The sequence below is a fragment of the Tachysurus fulvidraco genome, chromosome 23, assembly GCF_022655615.1.
Source record: "Tachysurus fulvidraco isolate hzauxx_2018 chromosome 23, HZAU_PFXX_2.0, whole genome shotgun sequence".
NCBI lineage: Eukaryota > Metazoa > Chordata > Actinopteri > Siluriformes > Bagridae > Tachysurus > Tachysurus fulvidraco.
The window spans coordinates 13097884-13120083 of NC_062540.1; the positions used below are offsets into that span (position 1 = coordinate 13097884).

At 36.9% G+C, this 22200-nt stretch overlaps 1 protein-coding gene across 1 annotated transcript; it reads right to left on the reverse strand.

Moving 5' to 3' along the window:
• Window positions 1-4256: 4256 nt before the first annotated feature.
• lrrc38a (leucine rich repeat containing 38a) lies at window positions 4257-13145 on the reverse strand. Its single transcript, XM_027170318.2, has 2 exons — window positions 11839-13145; window positions 4257-5644 (listed from the first exon to the last, which is right to left on the reverse strand). Exons 1-2 carry the CDS (start codon window positions 12464-12466, stop codon window positions 5400-5402), a joined length of 873 nt encoding a protein of 290 aa, XP_027026119.1. The 5' UTR covers window positions 12467-13145; the 3' UTR covers window positions 4257-5399.
• Window positions 13146-22200: the final 9055 nt, after the last annotated feature.

Here is a 22200-nt window from a genome sequence, read left to right on the forward strand (position 1 = left end):
TAAACACAATATAACATTCAATAGAAATTGGGCAAAGATTATTAGAAATAAAGCAAATCACATGATGACTAGTATGTTATTACTAAAACATAATATTTTGACTAGATGTGCAGTTCCAGTGTTGTACATATCGTGGCGCAATTGCACAAAAATGACATTTGTGTGTGTGTGTGTGTGTGTGTGTGTGTGTGTGTGTGTGTGTGTGTGTGTGTGTGTGTGTGTGTGTGTGTGTGTGTGTGTGTGTTTTAAATGATCAATTAGCAGTTAATGCAGGATTTATTTCTTTTAAACCAGACATGGATTAATAAAGATATTATTATTTGGAGAAAAAAGGGGAACAGATGGCTGATGGAAAACTACTGGGTCTTTATTCAGTGCTAAATGAGAAATATGCTGATGTGTGTGTAAGCTATTGTAATGATCATCATCCAAAATAAATCTGAATTTCCGGTCTCTTATGTGCATCTGTACGTTCGTTGTGACCTTTAACTCGTGACTCAACTTACATGCTTTACAGTGTGATCTAAATTTGTAACCGTAAACACTTAACCACAGTGATCCATCCAGATGCCACAGTATAATCTCCTAACAGAGGCCACATTTTTCCTAACAACCCACATGCATTTCAAATGCAAACAGACACTATGTGTGCCTCGTAGTATGATGAATCTTACAAATACAATTACTGCTTTTAGAGAGAATGCTCAGCAATAAATCCAGGACATGTGGTGCTGTACAACGTACTGACTGGTCATGTGCCACCACATATTCCACAGCATAGGTTCAGAGGCGAAAAGAGCCATCTGTTCAGCTCAGTCTTACAGATCTCCACATCTGGACAGAAGAGAGGAGCAGTACACGCTCTGCCTCCTCCCCATCTCTCTCATAATCATACATTTCATATTAATCATACTCTCTCTCTCTCTCTCTCTCTCTCTCTCTCTCTCTCTCTCTCTCTCTCTCTCTCTCTCTCTCTCTCTCTCTCAACTTTTATAAACTTTGTTTCCTATATTTATGATTCTTCTCTATCATTCCTGTAAATGTGGACCCTACAGTACCTGGCAATAAACCTGCATCTGATCCTAAACTGAACAGGCGAGTTATTTTTCCCAATAACGTATTGCTTATAGGCTACAAAACACACCACATATTTATAGCTCATATTTATAGCCTATATCTCAAAAAAGCTTAAAATACTTGATAAAGTTTTCTAGCTTTCCAAAATGGCTCTACCTAAAACTGTGCCTGCAAGAAAAATCCTCTATTACATGGCATATTTATAGACTTGTATCAAATGAAAGGAAAAATCACAGACTCTCTTTATGCCCTGGGGGTATTTTACTGCAATGGTGTAGGTCCCCTTGTCCCTTTAAAAGTGAAGCATCAATAGAAAGATATTCTGACTTTGTCCTATAATAAGGTATTTCTATGATTAAGAGAGCGACCTCTATAATGATAACATTGCCCCATTCACAGGGCAAATGAATCTGACACAAATCATTTGAATGTCAAATAATTTTTTTTTTTACACAAATATATGAAACCATGACCAAAACACACACAGGGAATATTATTTGGAAGAATGGTGTTTATTACTTCATTTCCAAGACACAGTTCTGCCAGCTTGTGGTGGCTCAACCTCTTTTTACACTTAGTGGGTATTTCAACCTGTGGAACTGTTTTTTAAGGATCTTCATACTTGAGATTTGGGAACGGAAAAAAGCATTATAACTGTGCATATTAATCAGAAATTACATTTATGTATCCCTGGATATTCATGTAGTTATCTGATTAAATGGCAGCAGTGCAATGAAGATTGGATTAAAAACATCGTCTGGCATTTCCCCCATCTTCAGCTCTCCAGTTTCGGTGCAACCATAATGCTGTGATTATGAGCAATATGTAGAATAAAAGATAAAATGTCAATGTGCAAAAATGCTATATTTTCACCCACACATTACTGTTTTGTTTTTTTTTTTAAGTAAAAGATGCTCAACCAGATCTTTGTTGCTGGTATTTTTTCCAGTTATCAGCTGTCCAATTTCATTGAGCGCATGTGATTCCTGCTCTTGGTTGACAGAATGGAATGGAGTCTGATGTGGTCATTTGTTGTAGTCCACCTACCTCAAAGTTTGTTTTTTTTGTGTGTGTGTTCTGAGTTTATTGCTCATGACAGTTTTATCAAATGGTAATTTGAATTACAGCAACCTTCCTGTCAGCATAAACCTTTCTGTCCATACTGTACTTTGTTGTTGTTGCTTTTCACACCATTCACACTATTGTGCATGAAAAATTCTCCAGTACACAAACTAGCCCTCTGGCACCAACAATCAAAAACACAATGAGATCACATTTTCCCTCGTTCTGATATTTGATGATCTGTTGACCTGTGTAATTACATGCTTTTCATTGTATATTTGATTGCAGAAAAAAATAGTGTGTTATTTTATTTTATAAGGCGTTGGTATGATATATTTTGTAACATGCTGTTAATTTTAATATAAAGCATTTGGTTTTCCGCTTGTTTACGCCAGAGCAGAGGGATGTCCTTTCACAACCCGTGTAAATGCAGCATCGTCTGTGTCAGTAACAAGAGATGAACACAGGAAGCAAGGTCACATTGCTGTTATTCAAAGGGATCCGGGTTTCCTTCTCAGGGTGTCGATAATGAGTCAGATGCTTGCAGATCAGTGATCTAATCCCTATGTTCACGGTAATTCTTGCTGGTATCCGTTTACACTGGTATCACTGGTCAGTCAGACTCATTACCTGGGTTGGTGCATTTAAGAGACTATAATAACTAAAAATGAGATTCTCACTATTATTAGTAGCTCTGTGTTTTTTAGCTCGGTTGTTTTTACTGTTTTTATTGATAATAGAACATGCTTTAACTCAGAGACGTGTCAATCATATGGTCTGCAGCCTGTGCCAATCTCATTCAAGCTTACATCTCTATACTTGTCTTTAAATGGCTGCATTGAGATACAAGCACTCAGTGAGCATTTTTATTTCTTTCTTTTTGAAAATGCATGCATCTTCTGTCAGTCTGGCATGGCGTGAATGCGAAGTGAGACACATGACAATGCAAATCTACAAACCATGTGCCTCAGTGACTGCATCTTTCCTCAACACATTTGGCCCACAACCATGTAACCATGGCGACAGGAAGAAATCAACCAATAAGCGTCCTGGTATCTGTATATACTTTCCTGACTCATCTCACTACCTGCCTCGGGACGTGAGGGCAGAAATAAATAGTTAATAATAATGGCAGTGCTTTTATCTCACATTTGTTGAAAATCATGTTTGTAAAAAAGCTCCATCTAGACATGGCTTTGTTTGAAGGTCTGGCTGAAGCTTGTTCGCTTCGTCATGCCCTGGAGCTGAAAGTGTGCTCTGTCAGGTTGCTTTGAAGCACACAGACCACTGATGTGCTGCCTGGGTCACCCTCCATCCACACAGTCTATCTCTCTCTCTCTCGCTCTCTCTCTCATATATATATATATATATATATATATATATATATATATATATATATATATATATATATATATATATATATATATATTAATTACTCCTTTTTTTAGATGTCATTTGTTATTTGTTTTGTTTTCCATAGACTTGTGCTGACATTTGTAATGCTGGTCTAATGTAAATGCAAACGTAATGTATTTTATAGATTTTTTTTAATAATATACTAAACAGGGGAATGAATGAAGATGGAAAGAAGAACGGTGCGATTACGAGTAACATGAGTAATCAAAGATAAAATGTCAAACGTGCAAATATGATATAAATCGAGCTATTTTCTCTATCACGTTACTTTTTCTGATCAAAGATGTGCAACCAGATTGTTGTTGCTACTGTAAATGTGCTGTAACAGTACTCCTCCTACACACTGCAGATGTACACCTCTCATTCCGTCGGTCTTCTCTCAGAAAATGTATCTTCTATTACATTGATTGGTCTATTTATGTCTTTAAATTGTAGTATAATTACAATGGCATCTTATTATTATTATTATTATTATTATTATTTTAATCACAGTTCATTATTTTATGACAAACTGCGCATCAGGTTGTGTGGGAGTGACAAAATGAGTACTTTTTTAATTCTGAGAAAAGTGCATGCACAAAACTACAACATGTAGCTGAATTCTGCACAGAGAAGAAAACAATTTTCTTAAACTCTTTAATTTGCATGAACTTCTTTGCAGGTAAAGCAAACTTCTTTGAGATCATGCATTAAGAGTCTTTCTGTCTTCCAGATATGAGATCATATTCAATCCCTGATACAATGTCTTACTTTTTTTTTTTGTTGGCTTCTTTTTAAATGTACATAATGACTTGTTATTACATGTAAATACTTGTTAATAAACCTGTGTATTTTTTTACTGAACCAGTCCCAATGGTTTTGCTAAATCTTCAAACTATCAGTGTTAAACTACCCAACAGAGTCTAAATCTCAATAAATACTACTTTTTTGTTGGGTCTTGTACGATTCAGACTTTTATTTGTGACTTTTGCCTGTATAAGGAAAATAAGCAGTAAATTGTTTTATAGTTTGGCGTCACGATTTATTTAATTGTACACAAAGTAAAAAAAAAGGGAAAGTGTTGTAATTAATTTCGTAGTTTCATTCTCAACATTTTGACTAAATTGCTGGTTGTCCCCTGGTTACACTTGAAATATACAGTACAGTAAAGACATCATCTTGTAAATGGGAAGCATGCATATCTAAGCAGTTGTGAGCAATTTGTAAATTCCATTTACAACATCAGTGATGAGAGCTTTAGTATGCATATCTCAATCCCACACCCACCCAGGCTCTGTAACAAAATACTAATTTCTAGGAAACTCTTTGGTGACCTGAGTCAATATGACAGCCTACTTTATGGCTTACTGGGATTATGTGCAATATATCATCTATCTTAAAGTGCAAGTTCATTAACCTTACTAGTTCTCAGTGTGATTCAATTCCACATTAGCAAAACAAACAAACAAATAAATAAATAAATAACAGAACTATTCAATACCTTGCTGATTTAAGTCCTTGTTAATATGCTGTGAATGATTTTGCTCAGTACCTCAGTTACTTATAACAGCCTGAATACAGGAAGCTTGTACATATTTATGCAGTGTTGTTACTAGAACAGTTTACTTTTTAAGGCTTGGTTGAGTCATTTGTATTCAAGTATAAAAGTGCTCTGATATTTTGCATCATTCACGGAGGTTGTGAGTCACTGGGCATAATGTGGCTTGTTCAGCCTCACCTTACTCACTCCATTATATTAATCTGGGGACTTGATACATGGACACATGGCGCTCCATCCGTCATCCAAGCTGAGGTGCAGTATTAGTAAATCTGTCTAGGACAAGTCTCTGAAGAATAGCTGAAGCTCACTCGTCCCCTTCCTCCTCATCTGTCCTCTTGTCTTTAAGTCTCTGGAAGCAGTGAATGATGGAGGCCAAGAAGAAGCTGGCAATAATGGCAGCTACTGATATACAGATCCCAGAGAAAATAACAATGAGATAGTCTTTAAGGGTCAATACTCCCTGACATTCCCGGAAGCTCTCCTCAGAAAGCAGGTTCAGAGAGATCTGCCGTCCATCCACTGGAAGCGAGCACTCCATTCCCTCCAGTCCTGCAGTGGTACAGAGATACGTAACTAATCACTGACAGAAAAATATATTTTATACCAACAAAGACATTCGTTGTGTTGAAAGTAGAGTTTTATTAATAACAAAAAGTGGGTGAACTGTATATGACAAATATTAATGAAAATAATTATATAAGTTCAAAACCCTTCTTAAAGCAATATAAGTATTTTAAATATATTTTATTGGATTTTAACAATACCAATAATAATAATAATAATAATAATAATAATAATAATAATAATAATAATAATAATAATAATAATAATAGCACATTAATCAGGACACATTTGTTAAAGAAAATATTTTTTATATCTTTTATTTTTATTTATTAATTTAGCATTTCATTCATTGTAATAAATATTGTAATTTTAAATACGGAAGATTTTATTGAAAATTTAAGATTGTTTTTTTCAAAATTGAATACATTTCTATACCCTGCTAGCAACAACACTAAATAAGTCTAAAATAAGTCTATAAAAAACAAATGTCACAGTTAGGAAAGGTCTTTTTTTGCTTTATATTTTAATATACATGATATGAAAATTAATGGAATGTCCAATTTCACATTATATCAAAATGTATATATTAAGATTATGTGTGTATGTACATAAAGGCAGATGCATTTGAAGGTACAATGTAGCTACGCTTAATAGTGTACATTTTAAGGCCTTGGATAAGACTAGTTTGCTGAAAGATTGTGACTGATTTAACAGGAAAGAGTTTAACACTGTTCATTACTGTAAACACAGATTGATACAGATGTTCTTTCCAACCACTGAATATCCTGCATCGCAGCAGCACTGTACTGAGTTCATGTGCTCTGACACATTTATTATAGGTTCAGGTGATAAAGAACCTTACCGTACACTACAGTATATGATTATTGCATGAATAGTGCATTTTTTCACCATTTTAAATAATATTACTATAAATCAGTTAAGGCCTATTACACAGCAGTAAGATGTAAGTGGTTGGCCTCTGTTTTCATAGAAATGACTTTAATCTCCTTTCAACAATGACAGATGATAGAATTAAAGTGGAACATCTCCTACGTAACACGGCCACACTGCTAACCATTTTCCTGATGAATCATATTCACACTGAAATGGACTTTGTGGGGGAAAAGTAAACATACAGTGATGGTTTAAAGAGTGCTGTCAATACAGTGTCATTGCTCCTTCTTCTTCCTGTTTACAGTCACAATCCTCCCATGACTTCTTTCACATCTGTGTAAATGCTAATCGACAGTAAAATGAACAAAACAAAGCAAAAAAAGTTTCAAATCCTAAAGTAGTTGAAAATCTGGCAGGAACTGGAAGCATGAGCGTACAGAACCCCCACACAGTGTGGAGGATGTTAAGAGCAGCAGAACAGGCCTCAAAGAGTTTTAGAGTTTTACTGCAGAGTTGAGAGGATTGGTGAAGATTTAAAACGGTGAGACGCCGCAGTCAGAACAAGCAGTTAAGAATGGTAGCAGTAATAATATCCTTTGTGAAACCAACCCACAGAATGCAGTGCAGAACAAAAAAGTTCTGAGGTATACAAACTCGTGTTCTGCAATGGCCAATTCAGTCTCTGTGATCTGAAACCCTGTTAAATCCTGAGGCAAATCATAAACTAAATGAGAGCAAAGAAGGAGCAGGAAGTGTTTAGCATTGAGGAGAAGACCGTGATCCACCACAAGTGATTCCAACCTTGTTAAATATTAAAAGGCTCAGATGAGACGCTGTGAACTAAATTCTTCTGATTCATTTTTAAAAAGAAGAATTAAACAGACGTAATGCAGGCTTGCGAGACATATGGTAGGTTTGTAAAGTAGATAGGTATGTGGCAGGTGCCCGTATGCAGAGTGACTTGTGTTTAAACAACTAAGCAGTTGGGTTAAGGGCCTTGATCAAAGGATCAGTCAAAGCAGATTCACAGTACTGGGACATTAATGGCAATCCAGAGCAACTTACATTTTATCTCAATTCTTACAACTGAGTAATTGAAAGTTAAAGGTTTTAAAGGGACCCAGTAGTGGCAGCTTAGTAGACCAGGGATTCAATCTCACAACCTTCTGATTGGTAGTTCAAGACCTTAAAAACTAGATGATCAAAAAGGCTCGATTTTGCAAGATGTGAGATGCAACTTGCAGTTTTTCCAATTCCAGCTAAGTACTCATGTACTTTGTCTTTGGCATCTCATGACATGTCATGGCCTCAATCTGTGGAAAAAGATTTGCATGCTCCACCGAATATTAAATTTTGCTTGTTTTTGTGTTAATGTCTGCTAATGTCAGCACAGGCACGGCAGTGACAATACTGTCGAAATTAGCTGCGGCCTCATTATATGTGTTTATGCATTGCACAGCCTATAATGACAGAGACACCACTGTGATTGACATAGTGTCTTTGGCAGAAGTCAGACAACATCATGGAGTGTGGAAATGAGTCTGTGTGAGTCAGTAAAACCAGAAGGGCTTTTCCATACACAAGAGATTCAGTGACTTCAGCCTTCATACTCATCCTCTCAGTTCCACACACTCTGTCAGTCTTATGTAGGTCCTGGAAGATTACAACTGCCTTACACAGCAGCTACCTCAAAGTATGCAAATACACAAACACACGTTCGATCAAAAATGCTTTTAACTTGTTAGATAATTCATACTTTAGGTAAAATCTGAGGACGACTGCAATCTAGAAAGCTTTGTTGCTTCAATGAAGAATCACATATTTGAAGCTGTAGTTCTACACCGGCAGAGAAACACATTTGCACATGTGCACATTTTATTTCAGTTTATACAACACAATTCTGATGAATTCTCAAATCTAATTGGTCAGGAGTTTGCTGGTATGGTGGAGCTTTATGTTGTTGTTTTTTTCTGGAACATTTATGTAGTCTCCAGTATCAGCACTGTGTAACAGATTTTGGTCTTATTAACTTAATTAAAATTAATAAACTTAATAAACTTAAATAAAAATGCCAGAGCAGTTAGTCAAATAACTCTTATAGTTTCCTTTACCTGACTCCAACTGCCAGTGAATAAAAGATTTTCTACTGAGCAGGAAAGATGTGCAGATTGGGCGACATTTAATCAGAATCAGAATCAGAATCGGGTTTATTGGCCAAGTGTGTTAACACACACGGGGAATTTGGTTCCAGCTGTTTGTGACTCTCAAAAGTACAGACATAAATAACATTATACTATTTCATCAACACTGATAATGGAATTAGTGCTCTGCTTCCTGTACACACAACAATGGCATGTCTAATTATCAATCAAACTTTTCAAGGTTTGCAGATGCTTCCTGAAAAGCAACCTTTTGTAGAAATCCTTTACAAAGCTGCATGCAAAAAATAACACACACACACACACACACACACACACACACACACACACACACACACACACACACACACACACACACACACACACACACACACACACACACACACAAAGAAACAATTGCATGGCAATTACACAACAATTAAAAGAGGTAACTAACATTGTGGCCCCCTAAAATTGCTTTTTCCCCACTTAATTAAGCCTGTACTGAAAAGGCTGTGCCTAATGACCTAAATCAACTAGAGTGAAGATTTACTCCAAAAATGGCAGCTCACTGAATGTGCCAACATTTGAATGTACTGTAAGAATCGCAGACACCTCAAGTCATCAAAATAGATGAAATCTCTGTCTATATTAATTTTTATGATGGTCGGCAAAGTTGTCCGAGTTGGTTTAAGTTTTAATTTTTGTTAATAATTCCTTTAGTAAGATGAACTAATTTCTTAATATTTGGCAGTACGGATCAGGAATATTGGGCTACAGATTTAAAGAGTATTCTGTCTTGTTAGATTTAACTACAGTAATTTTGTAATATCACACAAGCACAAGCTGTAATGAGCCTTGTGATTGGTTCTTGTTCACTATATCTACTCTGTTTATCCACTTCCCCGGTGTTAGTCGTTATTTGGTGTAGTATGTTGTTTGTTCACTTCCATGTTCCTGTTTCCTGTCAGCTCTGTGTTCGGTCTTGTTTTGCCTGCCTGTCTGTGTGCCTGTTTCCTTGTTTTGGTCATTAAATCTCTTTACTGCATTTGGATCCTCATTCACCTTTGACTCATCATGACACAAACATTGATAAGAACATCAGCTGGACTAGGATTTGTTCATAGGCTTGAGGCTGTAGGCTGAATGAGGAATGATATTTGGTACAACAGCACGATTGTGAGTGCGATATTCTTTCATACAACAGTCCACCGAACATAAAATGAATACTGAGTAACTCTTAGACAATACAGCATACTGCGAAAAATATATTGTTTAGTTCCCAGAGAAGCCGCAGCTGGAAATCAGCAGTGGAAAAAAATAGCACTTGATACAGTACACCCTATTAAGTAGCATTGTTTTCTATCACGTTCCAACAGAACATTAGTTGTGCACATAATATCAAGTCAAGAAGCTTGTATTGTCATTTCAACTATTTTGAGTACTCAGTAAAATGAATAAAACAAGGTTTCTCCAGAAGCGTGGTGCGTTAGAAATCACAGAATTACAAGAGAGTAATACAAACAATGCAAGACTGTACAGTAAAATACAATAGTTGACACAAGACAGTGTAGCAGTTACTAGTGCACAGCTTTGTAATGAATAAAGTGCAATAGCAAAATGCTGTGGATGTAAACAGAGCAGCAAATAAAAAAGATGTAGGTAGACCATACCGCAAAGTCACGTAATCGTAATGTGCAGTTCTCACATTACAGAGACAGTTCTCTCTCTGAATTAACCTTAGATGTGTTATTATAATTGTTTTATGAACACTAATGTGTACAATCTGGGGATTCAATTCTCATTTCATGTGCGTAACTCAGCACTGAATGCAACTCCCGGGTGTTAATAAAGGAGTTATATTATTTTCTGTTTTTTTTTTGTCCAAACAAGTAAACGATAATAGTGTTGGATAAAATGTTAAACACAAACCTGGTAAGCTGCTAATTACAAAACTCCACAGCTAAAAACAAAACACATAATATTTGCTAAAAATATTACTTAAAAGTGCATTCTAGATTACTTTAAGATTATATTTGGACTGTATCTCATGGAGCTTATTTGAATAGTTTCATATTAATCTGTGTAATCTTGTACCGCTGCACAGAAAGAACCGACTGCTCCTTTTGTTACTCCTATTGTTACTTTGTGACTCCTATTTTTAGCTGACATTTTCATTCCCATTCACTATTAATAGTTAGCTGTAACGCATGGATCTATTGAAAGGAAACGATCGAATAAGAAATGTACAAAATGATTTAAAGACCAATCTCACAAAAAGGATCACGATTTACATATTAAAGTGCATGCTGTCTCAGGCACAGAGACAGTTATTACAGTTTACAGTAAATTACACTCAGTAAATTACAAATGAGTAAAGTAATGATACTGACATCAAGATCTAATTAAGGAGCACATTAAAAAACTATTAAACTGACTCGGGAGAGTTTCAGCCGTAATGATTTCATGTACTAGGTTGTGGTAGTTCAATTACATAATCCAGATTTCATGCGATAAGTTAAAGAACCAACACAGGAAAAAAAACATGAAAAAAGAAAGTGAATGTCAGTCTTTATCGCCTTACACAGTCTACGTTGTCAGGTCATCTCTAAGAAACAGAAAGACCTTAAACCCACACCTGATACTGCCTGACCTCAATTATACGGAACTGGTGATCAACAATCTAGGGTTTTCATGTCTAAAGTAGCTTCCGGTTCAGACTTTCTCACACAGACATATACATATATATATATACATTTGGACAACAGTAGGGAAAAATCTGGGTATTTGTATAATTGCACACTGTATGTTTTTAAATTGTGCACATGAATGAAAATGTAGCATGTTGGAATTTGTCTGCAATGCCAGCGTGTTTGCCATATTCATGTATTATTTAAGTGAGTTCTAGTCAGTGCTATGTCATGCCACAAGTCTCATCTCTTAAATATTTTCACTGAGAACACTGACAACAGATTTATACTCATGAACTCATGAATGATGATTATATAAATATAAGCATTAAATCAAATATCTGAAAAGGCATGGAAAATTGTCTCCTAGTTATTTATGCTGAATGGATCTCGAAATGCCTATGACGTCTTTTAAATTTGATGTCAAATTGTGAATAGACAATATCAAAAAACTTACCAGTTGAGAGCTTGTGTCGATTTTCATTCAGCCAGAAAAACAATTTGGCAAAATGACAATTGCACACCCAAGGGTTACCATCTAGACGTATTACTCTCAAGGAAGGCAGCTGGCTTAGCACTCTGACATCTAGGCCAGAGAGGCCATTCTTCTCCATCTCCAGCTCTCGTAAGGAAGTGAGGCCCGAAAATGCCCCCTCGCTCACCATGCTCAGAAAGGGGTTGTGACCCAGACGAAGCTTGATCAGGCTGCGTGATTCTCCAAAAATTCCAGAGGGGATCTCGGTTAAGTTGTTGCTTCCCAGGTCCAAGTAGACAAGCCTGGAGGAGCTGGTCAGAGTCCCTGGCTCCAGCCTGGTCAGAGTGTTATTCCGCAAGTCCAGGTACACCAGATCACTGTAGAGCACTAAGAAATCTGAGGGGATCCCAGGAATCCAGTTATTGGACAAAAGAAGCCTCCGTGTGTCCAGAGGGAAGGAGTCTGGTAATCGGGTGAGCCCTCGATCGGTGCAGTCCACGGTGTGATGATCTGGACACATGCAGCTGGATGGACAGTTTTGACCCCAAGTGACTAAGGCAGAGGAAAGCAAGGCAAGGAAAGGCTGAAGCCAGTGAACACATGAGAACATTGTCAAGGGGGTGAGAGGTAAGAGGGAGAACAGGGGATTCCAGGAAAGGGGAAAAGGAGAGGGGAGACAGGAAAGGGTCAAGGGGAAGGCGAGATGAAGGGTGGGGGGAGCATAAGGAAGAGAAAGGAGTCAGGGTTGTTGTGAAGGCATCTTTCCCCGCCTGTCAAATCACAATGTAAATAAGGGTTCAGCATCATCAGACAGCACAGAAAGACACGAAATGATGTTTTCCAAGAGATCACATAGCAGGCAGTGTGGGTCGTGTTGCAGCCTGCTCGCTCTGAATGTGAAGGAGGAGGATAGAACAGAGAGTGTGTGTGTGTGTGAAAGAGAGAGAGAGACAGAGAGAGAGAGAGAGAGATGCTTAGGATTAGGCGAGAGGTAAATAGAAGCAAGCCGGGGGTGTGAAGGGGGTGTTGGGCAGAGGAGGGGATGTGACAAAGGGGGAGGTGTGCTTGTCTGGGTTAACCCATAGTCAGTGCTGATGCCATAGACTGTCTGTGGGTTATGCCTTATTGGGGCAGGTCTCCAGTATTCTGTCCACTTCTGCTGTTCAGCATGCATGATGCACAGCTTGTTGGCTATAAAATATTCGACCCATCAAATCAGTTGGAAAGAGAAGATGCACAGAAGGCAGCACTGCTCGCAGACAGCGACGCTTAGCTTTCTTTCTGTTGTCCTCCCCATGTAGTCGGCATACGAATACATATTTCAGCTCCATTGCCATGGTGATGAGCACAAACCCGGAGCCATCTGCATACAGATTACTGTCTGAAAAAGTGAGATAGTGAGTGTCAACGTGACGGCGAGTCTCACTGGGGAAGATAACCTTTTTTTAGAGCTCCACATCATGCATTCCTTATATCGCACTGTAATAAGTAACAGTCACTATTTATTACTCATTTCAGACTGTCAGACTGACACTCTTAACACACATCTCTTTATCAAAGACATTTCATTTTAGCTCTCTAGCTGTTGTTTGGTTCTCTATCACTAGTTTTTTTTAGGTTTGCTATTCTCAAGTGTATACTGCTGTTGACACACACACACACACACACACACACACACACACACACACACACACACACACACACACACACACACACACACACACACACACACACACACACAGCACATGTGCTGGAGGCTCAGACTAAATACAGTTACAAAATGCCCTCAGAACTCTAAAGCTTTGACCTTGACCTTGTCCATTTGACAGGCACCCAGGCCAGGAAATGACATTTTCATTAATGAATGAGAGGATATCCTACCAGTGGGTTAGGCGGCATGCCATTTGCTATTAATGTTCAGCATCTGAATAAATGATGAATGTCAGGAGCGGCATGCTGCTGCAAACTTTAGGCATTACAGTAGGTAGGCAGTTTAACGGAGGAGGCAGGGTGGAAAATACAGTAAACTCTAAACAGCCTAAGAATAGTCAGTATGTAAGGTTGCTGTTGCACACCACTTGGGTTCGATAGCCAGAATGGAATCTACCACTATGGACTGGCTGGAGCTTGGAAACGTGAGATGACTGTCCTGTGTGCAGTGGTGCATGTGTATATGAGGTAATATGTTGGTGCGCAAACCTTAATGCTAAGGAACATTGCACAATGCACAAGCCAACGGTGAGACTATGCAAGTATAATCATGCTGGAATTTAAAACGAGCATATAGTAAGAGAGGGGAATTTCTGAATGATAAGAAATACTGTAGAATGACTACTACAGCATTTGTGACACTGTTATAAATGAGCTTTATTATATGTCTTTGATAATAAATATCATATGCATTATATACAGTATGAATATGCATAACAATATATTATTAAAAAAATCCTTTTCATTCATCTTCTGTAACTGTGTTATCCTGGGTTGTGGATACAAAGCCTATCCTGAGAACACCGTGTATACGACTGGATATAATACTCCAGTCCATTCCAGGACACCATGCAAACCAGCATCCACACACTCATTCATACCTAGAAACAATTTAGCATCGCAAATCCAGCTGTATGTTTTTGAGAAGTGGGCTCAAACCTGAGGCCCTGGAGCTGTGTGGCAACGATGCTGATTGCCTCATAATATACAATTTTATTGTATAAATATTAGACTGTCTAAGTTAAATTGTCTGACAATGGCAGAGTATAAATGTCAAGTTTTAATCAGCACCAATCTAAGCTTTCCTTTAGCAGCAGATAGAAGTGACATTTTGGTTAATCAAATAGGCTTCAGGCATCAGATAGGCAGCAATCTCTCTAGTTTCACTCTTGTTTTCCATTTAACTTTGCTTACCGTCTATAAATTATGACTACTTGTTCAAAAAAAGTTGCATCTTTATAGTTAAAAACTTACAACCAATTCCTAAAAAACCTCTTCAAACCAATTCAGTCACTGCGACTTGATGGGATTTTCATACTGAAATTTAAAATGGAGCAGATGTTAAGTATTCCTCCATCGTGCATCATACCCAGAAGTCCTTTCTCACAGATTGACTGCTGGCTAATATACCATCTCCTCCCTTTCAGATTGCTTTTCTCTGTATTTTTCTGACGTCAGGAAGATGGACAAGTTTAGGCAGGCAACAGTATTTAGGCTTTTGGCCTTGCTGCTGTGAGGTCACACTCTAAAAGCTTTTGAGGATGTGCAGTCTCACTTTCTGAAAATAACCTCCAAACAAGCTGGAGCAGATTATAGGGTGTAAGAAGCACAGCGAGCTCTTGATTGCTGATGCCTTGAAAAGAAGCTGAAGCAAGAGCATCTGCAGGGAACAGATGAACGCAAATGTAATTAATCCTAATGGCTGCCTGGAAGACTGAGTTTCTTAGTTTCTTTCTTTCTTTCTTTCTTTCTTTCTTTCTTTCTTTCTTTCTTTCTTTCTTTCTTTCTTTCTTTCTTTCTTTCTTTCTTTCTTTCTTTCTTTCTTTCTTTCTTTCTTTCTTTCTTTCTTTCTTTGGGGCTGGGTATAAAAAAAAGAGAAAAACAGAAATGGGAACTGATCAATTTTATTGTTGGAGAGGCAAAAATGGCCATCTATATGAGTCGAAGAAACAAAATAGAGAAGACAGGATTGATCAGTCCCACTTCTGTTTTCAGGGCTCTAGTGAAAGCTAGAGTCAAAATTGATTTTAATTTCTTTAAAGCAGTGAATGATTTGAGCGCTTTTATGTTGAAATGGTGTTATGCAAATGTTATCTGTTTTATTGATGATGATGATGATGATGATGAGCTAATTTTTAACACCCTTTTACACTAAAAAACATCTTTTAAGAAAAAGTGCTGCTAGTTTTTAACATTGTATTGTAATTTATTGCTTATTTAATAAAGCTGAGTTAAAAATCAAATCAAATCTTTCTTTCTTTCTTTCTTTCTTTCTTTCTTTCTTTCTTTCTTTCTTTCTTTCTATGCATCCATCCTCCCATCCATCCATCCATCCATCCATCCATCCAACCATCCTGATTGTTCGTGCCAGAAATCAGGCATAAACACCTTGCTGATGAGAGAGGTCAGAGGATAATGGGCAGACTGGTTCTGGCTGGCACGAAAGGTTACTCTAGCTAAAATTCAAAGGTTACTCTAGCTAAAATTACCACTACTACATGCATTGCAACTAGAGCAGAAGAAAACTGACAGGTTACAGTGTAACCAACTCCAACTGTAAAAAATGTATACATTTAAATTAAGTACATAATAATAATAATAATAATAATAATAATAATAATAATAATAATAATAATAATAATAATAATAATAATAATAATAATAATACCAACGTTTTTGTGTTTGGTTTCTTAGCTTGTTAATCCTGAACTTATTAACACACACACACACACACACACACACACACACACACACACACACACACACACACACACACACACACACACACACACACACACACACACACACACACACACACACACTCACAGTTATAGTCATACTACCATCTAGTGGCAATAAATTGCGCTGTAAATTCCAATGGAAAAAAATTATAAATTATGGATAAAAGTAGTTAAACATATTTAAGTAATGAGCCTAAGATAATATATAAGATCCCCTAAAATCCCCAAACCTGCTGGAATCCATAAGAATAATAGAATGAGAAACAAAATGGAAAAAAGAGAGAAAATACTGAAGAAATATTAAAATAAATTCATTTTTATTGCCTGTTTGTGACATTGTAGAATACCTGAACATGCATGTTTAAATGTCAAAGTGAATATTTTTGTATATAACTGCACAACTCTGACAGTAATTCAGTGACATGAATGCCATAATATGAACGATGACATTTACAGTATATTAATATGCTCATTTTAAGACATTATTATCTATACAGGAACTTGTATGGTGGATATTCTGACTACTAATAAACAGATTTTAAAAAACGATCTTGTTTAAAAATAGTTGACCTGGTGATATTTTTGCTGGGAGCCTTTTTTTTATGTTTATGAAAGGATAACAAAAATCAGCTTCTGCACAGAAAATGCTGGACCATAAATAGTATTGCAATTAGCCAACTGAGCTTCATCTAGTTCTCACTGATAGCTGGAAAGCAATCATACTTAAGCAGGAAATGACTTTTAAAATTACATTTCCAACAGAAAGATGTACACCCTGAGCTATATAACAATTTCAGTGTATCGGTTTCCATTTACAGTGACGTACAAACTTGCTTTGAAGTCTCTATCAGTTAATACATCACTACTGGTTCAATAGGTTGCAGACTTAGGATAGCATCAATCTTAAACTCTGTTGGGGCTTTATCACTTTTTTTAAAATACACAAAACAAAAAAAAGTCCTAGTTTAAGTGTTTCAGGAAGAAGTACTGTAGCTCCTCACTGGTCGTTTGAAGCTGTTTGGACGTCTGGGGATGTTCATTATACCACCTCGGTGCCAGAACAGAAAAGAGTCTTGCTGTATAACTACCTCTTACCCTGAGAGATGTTAAGATAATACTCAATTTTACTCAGAGAGGGAAAGCTATTGCTACAGAATTATAGAAATGTAACTGCATGTAAGCATTTAAGACACAACTTAAAAGTTACACAAAGTTAAAAGATCACATTGCTCCCGTTTTGGAGTCCTTGCACTGGCTCCGTGTTAGGTTTAGGGTTGATTTTAAGATTACCTACAAGGCCTCACGTGGCTTAGCGCCTCAATATTTGGCTGATCTTTTAATTCCTTATATTCCATCTCGCGACCTTCGTTCTTCTGAAACTAGTCTTTTAACTGTTCCTTTAACTCATTTAAAATCGATGGGAGATAGGGCTTTCTCTTCACTAGCTCCAAAACTTTGGAATTCTTTACCAACTGAGATAAGGCAAGCAACATCTCTTGGCACTTTTAAATCTCAGCTCAAAACTTATTTTTTTAGGGTAGCTTTTAATTTGACTAATTGTAATTTTACATAATGCTTATTTATAGTATTTTTGTTGCTTTAATTTTAATATTTATATTATGTGTGTATTTTTGTTGTTTTTATCCTGCTTTTGTAAAGCGCTTTGAGATGTTCTTTTAAAGGCGCTACAGAAAATAAAGGTTATTAATATTATTAACTTACCTTATTAAGGCAATATTGTCTTAGACTTGCCGTAAACTTCTGCTGCTTCTCCACTTAAATGTTTATGTGAATTTTGGGCAGCTGAACTGGGCCCCAGAGCATATGATCATGTGGAGCCCAGCTGGCCCATATTCAACATGTGTGCATGCCACCTAGTCATACTGGCAGCTTCTAAACATTTTAGAAGAATATTCTAAAAAAAAAAAAAAAAAATTCCTAACAATTTCCTAGCTACTTCACTGGATTAAGGTGGACAGAGAGAAGCAAGTCGGGTGAGTACAAGGAAATGTTAGATGAATGGATGAAAGAGGAAGAGATGCAGTGAAGAGAGAAGGATAGAAGAACTAAATGGAAGAGAAAAAGAAAAAGCAGGAACAGATAAAGTGGTAATGACAAGCAGAAAGGAGGAAGAGATGGGGACAATACAAGAAAAGTGCAAAGATTGCAGAGGGGAAAAAGAGACATGGATACACAGAAGGCCACAAAGAACAACATCACAACAGCTGCTAGAGATGCAGAAATCAGATGTCAGGAGCTACTAGAGCATTTCCCAGACAGACCATCAGAGAGGGCGCTGACACGTGTTTCATCATGGCCTGTTTTTGTTTGTGGTCTCAAAATGTGTGTTGCCAAGCCCTTCCTATTGTTCTGCTTCAACACCTTGTCACCTGTTTCACTTTAATGTGCTGCCCTATATATAGACCAATCCTTTTATACCATGTTTTTCAGTCATTGTTTTATGTAGTATACCATCGGTTTGTGTATCCATGCTGCATTCATGGTTTTGTTACTCATTGTTCGATGGCTTTGTTTACTTAATTTGAAGTTAATAAAGCAGCACATTAACTTTATCCTGAACGTGGGCCTGTTTCTATGGAAATCGTAAGAGGCCATGCATCACTATATTTTCCTTTCTTGTTTTGTCGTGATAACGACTTCATTTTCTCGTTATCTCTACATAAGACAGTGTTATGAGGCAACAAAATCGCAGTAACGATAATGATCGCATTCGCCTTTACTTAGATCAGTGGCTCATGTGAATGACAACTTCCACATAAGTGATGTCTGCATCTTTATATATTTTATTGTATATTGTAGGGACTTATCGCTGTACTTATCGCTGAAAGAGGGATGTCTGTAAGCTCTTACACCACAGCAAAAAAAGGTACTACAATAAGGCCATATAAATTGAACACTTACAAAAAAAACGAATGGAAATAAAATTCACACAGTATAAAGGCTAAAGTTTTTAGAATCCTTCTCATTTTTAGAATAAATCACAATTGTATTAAACAAGAAAAAAGATTTTTCTGTAGAATTACAAATTACAAGTCTCGATGTCTGTAATAAAAATCTAAAAAAAATACATAATGCATGGCCTCCGTATGTTTCTCTGTAATGCGGGCGATCGAGACTACCGTAGAGACCTAATAAAGTCTAATGTAGCTGGTAAAGAAAAGAAAAATGTTTAGGAGGAGCATGGCAGAGGAAGCCAAGCAGCCAAAATGACAGCCTTGGAATGAGTAGTGAAATTTATTTGCCAGTCCAACCTGAATGTGTTGGTTTACACTACAGCAGAGGAGGCTGAATCCAAAGAGAATGCACCAAGAAAGGGAGAAGATGCAGCAGCCGCCATTGTTTAGCAACCTGCTAGTTCCCAAGCAACAAAACAAATCTGGGAAGTTCCCTGGAAATGCTTACATTCCCATGTCATACATTTAAAACTAAATCAAAATACGACTTTTTTTTGAGTGACCTTTATAGATGTACAACCACTGAGCTTCTATACAGTTATTACTGCACCGTATGGTCAAAAATAGGATCAAGCACTAATAGAGGCCCATTGGGGAAGGAATCATGATGCCCCAGTGTTAAAGGAAGGTGCAGCAAACAGTTTGGTTAATGACAGGGTTGCTGCGGTGAACTAGTTTTTTTTAATTACCCTTTCATCATCAAAATTTTTTTCAGCATATCATTGGAATGAGGTCTAATAAACATCTGCAAAATAAAAGTGCAATTATATATAGTGTTCTATTTTAAAATATATTACAATAAGAGGTGTAAATTGGGGATTATAGAGTGGATAATGTCCATACATCACAGATGTATGTGATATGCTTGCTTCAGAAGTGTTGCTTTTCCAAAAGTTATAGTATTGTATTAGTAGTTTCAGATGTTTTATGTGGTTTATATGTAGTTAACATATTACTATTTCTATATTTTAGATTACTTGGATCATAGTTGGTCATATCTGGGCCCTATTCTTTTCCAAAGTTTTTTTTTTTTTCAGGCATGAAAATCTAACAGTGACGGTTTGGAAAAATAAAAGGACAGCTAACGTGCACTCTACATGTTCTGTAATTATGCTGAAATAAGCAATAGGATATAATGACTTAGAGCAACCAACACCGATTGGTCAATTCATTTAATTTCCCTTTCTTTTCTCAGTAATACAAGATGGCAAAGTTTGGTCCAAACAAGGCAGAAATGTGCACCATGAATACAAAGAGCAAATGGGTGCATGTAAAACATCACAGACATGCCTGAGAGTTGTTGTGTTGATCATTGCATTCCTGTCATTACAGTCTTTAAGATAAAGAAAAGAATATACAGCAAAAATCCCAAACATTTCACTTGTATAGCACAATGCCACATCTCTATGAACTCTGTAACCAAACAAAGAAGAATGTGAGTGAAAAGTGGAAGACTGGATTACTAAATGAAAGGAAGCACACCGAGTTGAAAGGAGAAGACGTGATTGTCACACTGAAAACTCAACGACTGGAGTTAGGGTTCCTGTTAGAAATGTGCGGTATTTAGAAACATCTGTCAAAGCTGAAACTTCAAATAAATAAAAATAAAAAACTTGTGAAGCTTGTACTTTACAACAAAGAGATTGAACTGGGTTTTATACTATTGTACAAATGAATTTGTTAATTAACATATGATTGATTGACAAGTCATACCAGTAAAGATCGTTTCGTGCCACACATGATTACCGACTGGATCAGACTCACTTTAATAAACCGTTAAGTGAAATTCTACCATATGTAGACGTTATATAAAAACCCAGGATGGCTGGTGAAAAAAATCGGTAGAGGTATGAGAAGACAATTTTCGAATTATTTCAAACAACCATGATGAGATGACACACCTGTATACACGACAGCCATAACTCCGGCACGCCACTATGCAGATGAACTGCTCTATACTATACTGCCTAATGTACATATCATTTTTATTAACTCACAACATTTTTATCATTACAAAAAAGCGAGATTTCTAGAAGCCAACTGAAAAAGTGATGCGTGATGTGTCAGTGTGAGCCCTGTTATAAGGCCATCATTCAGATTCAGCAGCACCCAATCAGCTGTACACGTTCATTTCTGTCTGATTTTCATGAAAACGCATAAAAGAAGGGAAAAGAAGAAATCAAGGAAACGTTTAACTTTTTCACTAAGGTGCACATACTGTATTAACACCAGGTAGAAAAGAAAACGGAAATTAACATCTGAACTATTTCAGGCTGCTGATAAGTAACTTCAGCTTTAATTTGAATCGGTGATGAAGTCAGAAAGTTCCTGTGATATGTGTGCATGTGGTACTTCATCCGGAAATAGCTTTTTGGATTATTACACTGTTTGTTAGAAAAGACAAAATAAATAAATATACACTTACTTGGCCACTTAATTAGGAACACCTGTACAGCTCATTATTTATACAGTCATCCAATTATGTCGCAGAATTGTAATGCATAAAATCATGACCAAGAGCTTCAGTTACACTTCACATCAAATCTCACAACGGAAATAAAATGTGAGTTCAGGGACACTGACCATAGCATAGTACCAGACTCGTTGGTTTGAGTGTTTTAGAAACTGCTGATTTTCACATGCAACAAAAAAAAAAGCCATGTTGATGAGAAAGCTTGGACTAGATTGATAATGAAAGTTACAACAGCAGATAGCAGAGATGGGGGACTCGAGTCATATGACTTGACTCGATTCAGACTTAAGTCGCAAATTTGAGACTTGAGACTTGCTTGAGAAATATTAAAAAAAGACTCGACTTGACTTTGACTCGACATTCATGACTTGAGACTTGACTTGGACTTGAGTTAAATGATTCAGAGAAGGGGGGACTCGACTTGACTCGAGTCAGACCTAAGTCG